A 13,202-nucleotide genomic window follows, 5' to 3' on the forward strand; every position below is an offset into this window, starting at 1 on the left:
TCCTCCTATGTGTTGTGTTTACAATGTTCCAGGGAGTTGCCAAATATTGTGATCCATTTGTTGGGATGTTGATGTTGCTGTGGAGGTCATCGGCTGATTCTGGCTCAGGGTGTCAAGCCAGTTGGATTCAGAGATGTTGCGCCTGGCCAGGCTTGTGGTGGCGGGTTTCTTTGTTGGGGGAAGCTTATTCAGAATTGTACAATGGAGTGGCCACTTCGGTTGAGAGGCTTGGTAACTCGGATTTCAGTGTCCTTGAAGGTGGTGAAGACGGGATTGAGGGTGAGTCCGGTAAGTGTATGTGTTCGATGACTTATTCTGTCAATACTGGGATCCCTAGGCTCTTAAGAAGTGCAGTGGTGTTGGTGGTGTTCTGTCTTTCAGGTGGAAGTTAAAATCTCTTAGTAGGATGCAGTTGTTGAAGTAGATGGCCAGGAGGGCGAAGCAGTCAGCAATGTTGACGGTGAAAGTGGTTTGTGATCCCAGTGGTCGGTAGACAAAGGTTCTGATACGGGTGTAGGATGCTCTGATTGATAGTTCGAAATGTAGGCACTTCATATTGGGAGAACAGCAAAACACACAAGATGATGGACGGAATGTTGCACAATGGCAAAACATTCACCCCCAGTCACAGATCTGGGTTTAATCCATCGTTATTTTGCTCACCAAGCCACCCCAGTTCAGACATAGCCATATGCAAATCAGTCTTGACCCTGGCCATGTCTGAACTGAGGTGGTTTGGAGTGCAAAAAAACGATGGATTTAGGCCCAGATCTCTGTACTGGGGTGAATGTATGACATTGTTCTGCATTCTGTCCATCAACTGTTGTTTTTGCATTTGTCACCCCGAGTGGGATGGGTATGCTCAGACGTGAGTCCCATGCTCTCCACACAGGGTTTAACAGGACCCCAGGAATGGAGCAACAGCCCAGGAAATTGCAGGTAAGGAGAGATTTGCGGGAGGCAGAAACACTGGCAGCAAGGGCGCAGAGAAAGCAAGGTAAAAGAGGCAAAAGACGAGCACAGGGGAGACAATTGAGCAAAAAGAAGAAAAGAGTAAAAGAGTAGAAGCAAAGAGAGCACAAAGCGAGCAGAATGAGAGCTGAGTGAGTGAGAACAACGGACAAGGCAAAGAGTGCAGAAACTGGAAAAGAGTGCAAAATGCAGCCAAGTGAGAAAGAAAGAACACAGAGTGAGAGAAATGAGCAATGAGTGCAGAAACAAGTAGAGATTGCAAAACACAGCAAAGTGAGAAAGGCAAAGTGTGTGAAGAGAGCAAAGAGTGCAGAGTGGAGCCAAGAGTGAGAGCTGTAGCAGAGGCAGGAGGCTCAGGGTCCGCAAAGGCCGTGTCTAGTCGGAGGAGTTGTCCAGGTAAGTCTAGGCAGGGCTAGACTACAAGGAGCCTCTCTCTAGGAGACCTGTTGCCTCAGGACTCCTGTATGCCCTCACGCTGATACCTCTTCTCCAGGCCAAGTTAAGTGACATTCTGTTATTTGTATTGCAAGGCTTTGTTTTTGGCACAGTTTTAGTGTACCTTTCGGGCTCTTTTATGGTTGCCGGACCAAACTTCATTGTTTAAATCACAGGTTGTGATGCGTTATTTGTTTCCTTCCCTTCCCATTGTCATGTCACAGTGGGACCTTAACTTGAGCCTTTCCACAGGTGCCCTCTATGGCTGCTTATCCTCTAGCCAGTATTGTTCATGGCCATAACATCATTGCAGTTGGTGAGTGAGCTGCAGGCTCTTTCCATCCAGCCTCCATACACCATGTTCTTCCCAGATAAACTAGTTCTCCAGACAGGAGCATCCTATCTTGCCTAAAGTTGTGATTCCAAGTCAATCAAACCATCACTCTGCTGGCGATTTGTGTTCCGCCTCTCCTCTCTAAAGAGGTAGAAAAACTCCCATTTCTTGGACCCAAAAGAGAGCTGAGTCTTTACTTTGATGGTATGGAAGAACACTGGGTAGATGATCAGCTCTTTGTCGGGTTCACTGGAGCACAAAAAAGGCAAGGATGTACAGAAAAGGACCATCTCCAGCTCAATTGTACTCTGCATCATGATCTACTATGCAATGTGCAAAAAGAATCCACCGGAAGGATTACAAGCTCATTCTACCAGGGCCAACGCTGCTGCCACTGCATTGGCATGTGGGGGCTTCTGTCCTGGACATATGCCAGTTGGCTACGTGGGCTTCACGCCATAATTTCACAAAGCACTACTGCCTCGACAGCCCTGGTTGCCGAAAGGGGTATTTCACACGCTCGGTCCTACTGGACCTTTTCGTCTGAGCCAGTTCATAGGCCCACCTCCTTATAGGTACTGCTCTGGTGTCTATTCAAAACGTGAGGAATCTGTAGTTTGAAGTCTTCATCAGAAGAACAAGTTACTTGCCCTCTGCAAGGATCTTTCTGGTACAGATTCTGTCTAGCCACAGATCCCTCACCAACCCTCCCATCCTCCTCGCTCCGTGAATTGTGCTCACCTACTGGCACGCAGAGGTACTGCTCACAATTTTCGGAATTCAGTCTGAAACTTGGGGAAATATTCAAAAGGTGATGACTGCACAGTTATATACAGTCTCTACCAGAAAAATCATTACCAATGGTAAGTAACTAGTTTGTTAAGTTGAACGTGGACAGGCATGAATACCTTGCCATGGACATTGGGCTGCTGACATGGTTATGTATGTTAAACTCCATTTAAAGCTCCTAAGTGGTTTGTTTGGTATCTTGAACGGCTGACATGTATTAACACAGGCAGTTTTAAATCTAGCATCTCTATCTGATATTCGTTTGTGACTGCTTGTTTTATCTGATTTTATGTTTCTATTGGCAGCCAAGGTTGAAGTGCCTGATTCATGTAGTGAAGCAACTAATGGTAGACCATGAAGCCTTCATAACAGCCCTTATTCCTGAGGTGAGATTAAAGTGTGTAATGCAAAGTTTGTGCTTTTTTCTAACACTAATCATATTGGATAATTATTCTATTAATGCTCTTATAAAGTAGGGTGTGTGCTCAGTTTTTGGGGTGAGCGTGCCAATACATTCTTTGTTGCACTGTTAGATGTTGCAGATAATGCAGTATAAATGTGTTCTCATGTCAGGGCTTTCACAGCCTCTGGCTTCCAATTGTTTTGATTTTAAACTCTTTTTATTGGTTTATATTTTATGTAGATGAGCTCATAGGTCACTATCTAGAATTAGGTAAATGGGGCAGGAAAATAAAGTTGTGTTTCCCTTCTGAATTGCAAAAAAGGGTGATTAATATTATTGTACTACCCCAGAAGCCAAGCGGCTCAGATTTTCTGAATTTTCATATGTTTAGTAGTGGCACAGTGTTTATCACATTGTACAATGTTAGTTTGATTTACAGTGTGTACTCCAAGTTAATGCTCATCCATCTCGGTAGCTGGTCCTTTATATCAATGTCACATTTGCACATCTCGCTGGTTTGAGATACTGCAAGACTTGGGTCTCAATCTGATGAGAATAATGTGCAGAAAAAGGAGACTTTTACTGTTCTATTACTGTAAAACTGTACCATGAACCAAAATGATGAGCTTTGATGGAAATAGCAAGGTTTAGAGTGCTGAATAAAAAAACGGACACACCATCAGTTCAGCAGTAAGCTGGGCTTATTTAAGTATCTGATTTTGCTACTCTTTGCCATCGGGAATGCTTCTTGATAAAAGCTGATAATGGCATTTGTTCAAGAACATAATGGGTCATTTCTAAATTATACTACCGGTCTTCGGACCTTACTGTAGCTGTCTGCTAAATATAATCCCTGTTACCCCTCATGTTCTCTCTTGGAATAGTTTTTAATAGTTCAGCAAATATCCTTAATTAGCCTTCTCAGCTGAAGTCAAGGCAGGCAACTTGAAATCAATCTGGCGGCGTCCAGTGGAATAGAAAGTGAGAGCCCGGGGGCTGAGATGTTGGCCGATGCCTCTGACCAGATGCAAGACATTTTCCTTGGAGTGGGAGATTTGAGATCGGAGTTGTATGTGCACTATTTGGCCAGCGTTTTTGTGGGTTTCTTGTAAACTGTGAAGAAAACAGTTTTTGCTTTTTTGTGCTTCTTTATAGAATTCCTCTGAAGAAGTGGCGACAGCAAGGCCACAGCTTCATTCAGTGCCTTGAACTTCTCAATTGCCTCCCTGCCTAATAGTATCTTCCACTGTCCTTTTTTTCATAGTTAAAATTGACTACTAGTCCTTGCTACGTAAGAACAGATAGTCATTTTACAAATCTGCTCAAGCATTATTGCCAATCTTTGGGACGTCTAATGACGCCCTCCAGTTCTTTTCCCATTGGGGAGCGCAACCAATCCGGTACCTTTTCTGCTGAAAAGCTTCTTGCACTTATTTTCTATTTTAGCTGCACGCAAAACCTTGCGTTTGCTTTGCATGAATTCCTATCCTGTTTTCTGTAACTGCAGTACACCACTATATTTAGTCATTCTTCCATTTTATTTAATCAGTTGTATTTTAGGGATTATGCTACCTGATCTTTATGTAGGTCCAAACTTTGACCAATCGGAGATCAATCAATCAATCATATCATTTGTAAAGCGCACTACTCACACGTGAGGCTCTCAAGGCGCTGGGGTGGGGAATGCTGCTACTGCTCGAAAAGCCAGGTCTTGAGGAGTTTTCTGAAGGTCAGCAGGTCTTGGGTCTGCCGTAGGTGGATGGGGAGGGTGTTCCAGGTCTTTGCGGCGAGGTGGGAGAACGATCTTCTGCCTGAGGTCGCTCTTCGGAAGCGGGGGACTGTAGCGAGGGCGGCGGAGCAGAGCTGGCGGGTGGGGGTGTAGAAGCTGAGTCGTCTGTTGAGGTACGTTGGTTCCGTGTTGTGGAGTGCCTTGTGTGCGTGGGTGAGGAGCTTGAAGGTTATCTTCTTGTTGACCGGGAGCCAGTGCAGGTCTCTCGTGAGGTGTGATGTGGCTGCGGCGAGGGATTTCGGGGATCAGACGTGCAGAGACGTTCCGGATACGTTGGAGCAGTCTCATGAGTTTGGCTGAGGCTCCTGCGTAGAGGGCGTTTCCATAGTCCAACCTACTGCTGACAAGGGCCTTGGTGACTGTTCTTCTCGTTTCAGTGGGGATCCACTTGTAGATCCTAAAGAGCATGCAGAGGGTGTTGAAGCAGGAGGCGGAGACGGTGTTGACCTGTTTAGTCATGGAGAGGGTGGAGTCGAGGATGACCCCTAGGTTGCGTGCGTGGTCAGTGGGTGTTGGAGTGGTTCTCAGTGCGATCGGCCACCAGGAGTCGTCCCAGGCCGAAGGGTTGGATCCGAGGATGAGGACCTCGGTCTTGTCCGAGTTCAGCTTCAGTCGGCTGTTCCTCATCCATTCAGCAACGGCCTTCATTCCTTCGTGAAGGTTGGTTTTGGCGGTGTGGGGGTCCTTGGTGAGGGAGAGTATCAGCTGGGTGTCATCGGCGTAGGAGAGGATGTTGAGGTCATGCCGATGGGCGATGTGGGCGAGCGGTGCCATGTAGATGTTAAACAGAGTTGGGCTGAGGGATGAGCCCTGGGGTATGCCGCAGATTATCTCGGTGGCTTCGGAGCGCAAGGGGGGGGGGAAGGCGGACGCTCTGTGTTCTGCCGGAGAGGAAGGAGGTGGTACAGTCCAGGGCCTTCTCTTGGATCCCAGCGTTGTGGAGGCGTGTTCGTAGTGTGTGGTGACAGACAGTGTCGAAGGCGGCTGACAGGTCCAGGAGGATGTGGGCCACCGTTTCGCCGAGCCCTAGACCTCAACTCCCCAGCTGAACCACCAGATCTCAGATTTCTAACCACACGTCTTGTGTAAGGCAGTCTCCCTGAGCTCTGCTCAGGTTTGTCAGTTTGTGAACTTTTTACCCTGCTATTTACTTCAAGGTACTGTTTGATTTCAATTCTTTACTTAACAATGTCAGAGGGATCTAAGAAGAGGCTCATTAGACCCTGCATATCCTGTGGGTAGGCAAGACCTTTCTCTGGAGACTGTATTGCCTTTATCCTAAGCATACAGCCAAGAACTGTAAATATTGTAGAACCTTTTCAGCCAAGACTCTAAAGGATAGAGAAGCTAGGTTGTTCTTATGGCTCCAGAAGAAAAAAATCTAAATCTGATTCTGGATCTGATGTGGAAGAGATCCCTGGGCCATTCTCAGCTGAGAGGAATTCTAAAAATGAGGGCTCTACCTCAATGAAGGATGATTCTTAAAGACAAACAATCTCATCTGTCGATAAAGCAGCTCTAAAACAAAAAGATTCTGGCTTGAAGAAATCTGCTGCTGCTTCTCTGCATGTCACACCTCTAAAACAGGCTCAGTCGATGGAAAAAAGCTCTGTCAACGGACCCGTCATCGAGAACTCCAGCTACATCAGTGTGTTTGGCGACAAACGCTTCAACGACGGTTGTGGCGACGGCCTTGTCAACGAATACGATGACATCATTTTCCCCGTCGATGGCATCGCTGATGGGTTCAAAGGCGACGACCTCTGCGTCAACGATTTCGCCTACGGCCCCTTCGCCGGGAACACCGTCGACGACGACAGCTCCGTCGATGACCACTCGGTCAACAGTTTTTAAATCACCTTCTTTGTTGCTGGTTTTAACGACAATTACCTTTCACACATCTCATCATCGATGGAGCAAAAACAGGTCTTTAGGAGCCTCCACTATATCCAGAAGTCTCCAGGTTTGTCTTCTTTGTCAAAGATTTCACCTCTGCCTCCTTCTCACCTTCGGGATACGGAGGAATCGGGAGGTGAATGTCTGTTTGGTCCAGCTTACAGCCCTTCCCAGCTCAGGTTTAAATGCCAGGACAGAGCTGTGGAAAAGGAGGCACAGGGGCAGGACACGTCTGAGTATTTGAAAGGGGACTACTCCTTCACAGGTCGTCCTCGGGCTCAGCGTTGCGTTTCTTTTCAGAAATACTGTCCATATGAGGCTTACGAAGAGCTTCAGGATGTTAAAAAGGATTCCAAGCTGGTGCCAACTTCCCTGGTTTCCGACCTGAGACACATGGTAAACGATTACTTCAAGCATTTTCCGGATTCTTGTGCTCCGGTTCCGCTGACGCCTGGAGACCGAAGCATTCAAGTACCGCCACTGCCAGTGGTTGCTCCACCACCTGCTGTGCAGGAAGACAGACAGTCTCCTTGATGCATTGCAATTCAGGACAATTACATAGAGAGTGAAGCTGATAATCAATCTGAAGAAGGTCAGTTCATTTAGGATCCTGATTTAGTTGGTCAGGAGTGGGATGATTACGTGGCTCCATTTTAGCCGTCACCTTCCTCTCCTCCAGCAAGTTTCCTCCGGGAGATATTGGGGGCTTCCACGAACTACTGGAGAGGGCTTCTAGAAGATTTGACTTGCCTTTGCTTGTAGTTCAAAATGAATGCTTCCTTTATGATTTTAAGGATCTGGCCAAGAAGTCTGTTCGATTCATACCTATTGTGGATTATATATGGAGCCAGGGATTCAAGATTATGAATAATCCAGCCTTGGTCCAAGCTGTTTTGCTGAGGATGGAGAAGAAATACAAGGCACCCAATTCAGCTCCGGCGTGTTTGATTGGTCAGTCTCCTTGTGCTGTGCCTCCAGACAGAGAAGGAAAATGGCTTGACCGCATAGGCAGACGTTTCGCTACTATGGCCGCCACTTCCATCAAGGCCTCTAATGCCTCAGCAATCTTGGGGCGATGCGACCGCCAGTTATGGTCAGACCTTGCACCTCTTCTTGAATATCTTCCCGAAGACAAAAAGAAGGAAGCAAAAGACCTGCTACAGGAAGGTACTAGAGCTTCATCCGAAGTGAGTAACTCGGCAATGGATTTGTCTTCAATTGCTTTTAGACAAATGCAAGGAGCCACTGTTCTCCGTAGACAGGAGTGGCAGAGGGCGACGTCTTTCCGCCCTGAGGTACATTTGAAAGTGTTAGACATGCCCTTTGATGGGAAAAACCTGTTTTGGAAACATGTGGACGAAGAACTTAAGGATATCGAAAAGGATACTGAGAAGGCTCGTTCTTTGGGCATGTTGGAACAAAGACGTTATCAGTCCTTTCTTGGGGGAAGAGGATGAGGTCAGTTCCAGCAAAGAACACCAATCAGTCCTACAGATTTCAGCCGTATTCCCAACAATGGTACAGACCACAATATGAAGGACAGCAACATCAGCAGTATTTCCAATGTCTCATACAGCCAACAGTCAGCTCGACTTAAGTCTTCAGCACAAGGAAAATCGCAAGACTCATCTAGAAAACAGTGGCGTTTCTCTTACGCCAGCCACCTCATCTCGACTTCAGCCTCTGCAGTCCCATCATCTTTCTCCTTTTCTGAGTCCATGGCAAGCCATTACAAAGGACAAATGGGTACTACACATCATCCGTTTGAGCCACAGTCTGGAATTTGTTCACAAGCCTCCTCGGAATCCGCCCTTAAGGAAAATACATCACCATCTTCCTTTACTAAATCAGGAAATCTCGATCTTGCTGCAAAAGGGGGTGATAGAAAAAATTCCTCTCAGTCAACGAGGGACAGGCTTCTATTCCAATTTCTTCCTCATAAAGAAAGTTTAGGAAATGGAGACAGGTCATAGACCTCAGACAGCTGAACAAATACATCAATAAACAATCATTCAGAATGTTGCCCCTGCAGGACATTCTCTTGTTGGTAAACAAGGGAGATTTTTTAGCGTCTCTCTATCTCCTCAATGCATTTTTCCACATTCCTATTCTGGCAAAACATCTCCAATTCCTAAGGTTCGTGATGGCTTGGGATCACTGCCCGTTCAAGGGTTTGCCCTTCGGCCTTCGCTCAGCTCCTTCACGAAATGTATGGCTCTGGTGGCAGCTTTCCTGAGAATGCAGGGCCATCAGGTGTATCCCTACCTGGATGACTGGCTGGTGAAGGGGCCTTCTTACCACTCAGCAAGAGAGTCTACATGGGCTTGTCAAAAGCTGTTCACATATCTAGGCTTGCAACTCAACAAGTTGATTCCAAGTTAGAAACTTATGTGTCCCGGAGCAATACTGGACACCAGATTGAAGGCGTTTCCCACTCCAGAACGCAAGCAAAAGATAATGCTCTTAGCATCCCTCCTGCGTGCAAGAGAGTCCACTTCTCTAAAAGTGTCCAAATCTTTACTGGGGATGCTGTCCTCATGCTTCCCACTAATTCAGAATTACCGGCTCCAAATGGGCCTCTTCAAGAGCAGTTAGACAAACAGTGGATTCAGGCACAGGGCACCTTCGAGGAAATCATCCTTCTTTCTCTGGCAATGAAACCGGCACGGTCATGGTGGGAGAAGGACTGCAATATCTCTCCGGGTCTATCGTTCCAGGTGGCACAGGACAGTTTTATATGAACACTGATGCTTTAATGGATGGTTGGGGAGCTCATCTTCAGGAGTCTCGAATCCACGGAAAAATGGTCCATTCAAGAAAAGCAATTACACATCAATCTATTGGAGTTGAGGGCCGTATATTTAGGTCTTCAGGCGTTCCTGATGTTCAAGCTAGCCAAGCAAGGGGGCACCAGATCTCTCACGTTATCAGACCAAGACCAAGACCAAGAAATTTGGAGATGGTTAATTCAGCACAACATAACGTTGCAGATGGAGCATGACCCAGGGGTGGACATTGAGTGGGCGGATTCTCTGAGCAGAACGAATGCACAATGAATGGGAATTAGATTGGAAAGTGCTGCAGCGAGTTTTCAGGCTATGGGGCACTCCAAATCTGGACCTCTCTGTGACTTCGAGCAACAAGAAATACGAAACGTTCGCCAGCAGGTCTCCTCAGGCCAACGCTTGGGGAAACGCTCTGCAGATGGAGTTGACAGGAATGTTCGCATATGCTTTCCATTCATTCGCCCTCATCCCAAGTGTGCTGAGCAAAATGAAGAAGGAACCATGTAATCTCATTGTCCTCGCTCCAGCATGGCTGAGACAGTTTTGGTTCCCAGAGCTTTTTCTGCTCCATCTCTCCACACATTCTCTTTCAACCATGGCCAAACCTGCTGTACATTGACAACGGCCAGATTGTTCATCCTCAGATAAAATCTCTGAGTTTATCAGCTTTGAACCTCACAGCTCTGAATTTACAAATCTAGATATCGCTCCAGATTGCAAGTCCATCTTTCAGCGGGCCAGAGCTTCTTCCACTAATAGGGCATGCGCTGTGAAATGGGAAAGACTTTGCTAGTTGTGTGTGGAAAATGACACACATCCTCTGCTCTTGACTCTTGAGCAAATTTTGCCTTACTTACTTCATGTAGCAAAGCTAAAGTTGGGTTACTCCTCTATCAAGGTACACCCAGCTGCAATTTCTAGGTTTCACAGAAAGCCTGGGGAACTCTCGCTGTGGTCAACGGAAATTATTAAAGAGTTTATGAAGGGCCTTATCAGAGTACCCAGGCAAGCTAGTAATACTCAACTCCATTGAGCTGCTGATGTGCCATTTCCCTTTCTCTACAACTTAGACTGCCACCTTTCATCACATCTACAGGCAGCGTAAGGACTTCATGAATGAATTCTCAGAAATCCTCACCAACTGGTTCTTGTGACATACCCACACTACCCTCTTGGGTGACTTAAACCTCCCACAAAACACAACGTCAAAAAAAGGACAAGAAGCATAGTCTTAAACGTCATTGATGCACACAACGTATGGTACAGCTTGTCACGGAACAAACACGCTCCAAAGGCCACATCTTAGACATTGTCTTCTCGGGATCACTAACAATCTAATGGAAACTGGACTGGGCCGACCACTTTTCCATCCTGATCTGCATGCTTAGCATCCCACAAACAAAAGAAGGTTAACACAAAAGAGATGAGGAAACTTTCATATTCTGAAAACACTTCTCAATAGATAACCTAATGCTGGACCTCCTCTTTCACCCTATCAACTACATGTCCGATGCCAGCTAAACAGCTTCAACATTTTTTTGGAAAGCTATGTGAACATCTGTGTCCCAATTACAACACCCAAGTTCATTCCCAAAGCCTTCAGCACCCTGGTACTCTTAAAACCTTCCTGACAATAAATGTACCATCCGCAGACAGGAAAGAAAATGGAAGAAAAACAGAAGTCCTAAGAGCCTCTTGATACTGAAGTAATCTGGCTCAACACCCAAACAGCGTATTACATCAGCCAAAGCAAAGTGCTATACCAATACTATCAGCAAAGCTGCCACCAGAAGCACAACGCTGTTCAAGATAATCAAACACTGCATCAGCCCCCTGCTGGGCCCAACTATTTCTCACTCCACAGAAAAGTGCAGTGTCATCAACCTCTACTGTGAAAAATACAGACGATCCAACAGCACCTAGATGACACCAAACCAACGTTAATTCTTGCACCACCCCTTCCCCTAGAATTCTGTTATGATCACCCTTTAAACCCCTATCTCTCCCAGATATTGCTGACTTAATCAACTCATTCAAAGACATTTCTTATGAAAATGTCTCGCCCTTATCCTTCATCAAAGCTCTCTCTGGAGATTGTTTCCTACCCATATTTACCATTGTAAGTGCCCTTCTCCCTCAAGACATCTTCCCAGAAGCTCTTGAGACAGCCCAGATCCTACCAATCCAAACTAAACCTACACTAGATTCTCATGACCTCGCCAAATACTGGCCCATTATGAATCTACCATTCATCTGCAAGCTCATTGAAAAAGCAGTCTGTGGTCAACTCCAAGACCACATCAGTGCTAGTCATCTACTGCAGGACTACCAGTCTGGCTTCCAGTCACACTGCAGCACAGAAACTGCTAACGTATACCTCCTAGACGATGCTCTCTGTCCACAAATGAAGATGACCCCTGCCTCCTGATACTGCCAGACCTCTCAGCTGCTTTTGACACAGTCCACCATCCCATCCTCATGTGCGTCCTAGAGTCTTGCATGGGATTCACCAGTAATGTCCTTTACTGGTTCTTGTTTCACTTTTCCCACCTACACCAGTTTGTTCACATGGGCACATCCAGGTCACAAAAGAACCCGATTACCTACGAAGTCGCCCGTGCTCCATATTGTTTCTTGTCCTCTCCAGACTATACATGGATGATGCTGTACTAACAGACAACCGCACCAAGATTCACCAATAAGCCAATGATAACCCACTCTACTTGAAATTCTCCTCTGCTTCAGACATTCAAAGCCTCAAATACTGCTTGCGCATCATCCAGACCTGGATGTCCAATGCCTACTTGAAGCTTAACCTAGCCAAGACAGAATTCCTGTTATTAGTCAAGGAAAATATACAAGATACTGTACAAATAGGGCTCAATGTCATGGACCTTGACAGCTTCGAACCCAAACTTCCACCAAATGCCAAGTCACTTAGATTTACCCTGGACACCAACTTCACCCTCAAGGAAAACATTTCCAAGAAACACAGATGCCTAGAACCAGCTCTCTTCTAGCGAATGTCAAGCCATTTCTTTCAGAAAGTGACTTCAGAACTGCTTTTCATGCCCCGTGTTCTTGCATCTGGATGGTTGTTGTTTACCCAGACTTCACAGAAGCACCCCTTAGAGGCATGCTACATGTTGCAGCACATTTTATCGAGGTCTTGAAGAAATATAATCACATTATTCCTAACCAGATGGAACTCCATCGACTCCTCATGTCAGCCTGCACCATCTTCAAAGCAGCAGCATCATTTGCAAAACTAAATCTCAGCCACCTGAAGCCTGGACACTATCAGACTGCAGACTAAGAAGTGAAAAAATACAAGACAGCAGGTCTCCTCCATCTATGCACTGAGCTCTTTGTCCATCAGAACCGCCCTAACGCTGCTCCAATTTAGGAAAGAATTGAAGTGTTGCCTCTTTAAAGAACTCTACAGCGATAGTTATACATAATCTGATACAGTAAATAAAGTGAGGCAAGCTCAACAAATGTAATGTAATTGTCCTAGTGATTATTATTAACAGTACTCCTGCCACCATTGAAGCAGAATGAAACCCATTCAGAGTAAATCTATAGTTATAATATAGTGATAAAAATATAACTCAGAAAGACAGACTTCCAATTTAAGATGTCTCAAACATATATGACAGAATTAAAGGGTATAAAGGGCACAAGTTCATACACAATTTCAAATCATGCAAATAGTAAAGACATGATATCTGATACATTGTAATGGGATATAATGCAAAATTGAATATAGCCTATTAAAAAACACACATGAGAACCGTA

General features: G+C 45.7%; 1 protein-coding gene across 1 annotated transcript in view; it reads left to right on the forward strand.

Annotated features, from left to right (window-relative positions):
• Positions 1-13,202, forward strand: part of RRP12 (ribosomal RNA processing 12 homolog) — a 438,408-nt gene that overhangs the window by 268,831 nt on the left and 156,375 nt on the right. The window contains exon 22 of the mRNA XM_086922631.1: positions 2,836-2,916. Coding sequence (XP_086778757.1) covers positions 2,836-2,916 — 81 coding nt within the window. The remainder of the gene's footprint in view (positions 1-2,835; positions 2,917-13,202) is intronic.

Source organism: Lissotriton vulgaris, chromosome 5 (genome assembly GCF_964263255.1).
Source record: "Lissotriton vulgaris chromosome 5, aLisVul1.2, whole genome shotgun sequence".
Lineage (NCBI taxonomy): Eukaryota > Metazoa > Chordata > Amphibia > Caudata > Salamandridae > Lissotriton > Lissotriton vulgaris.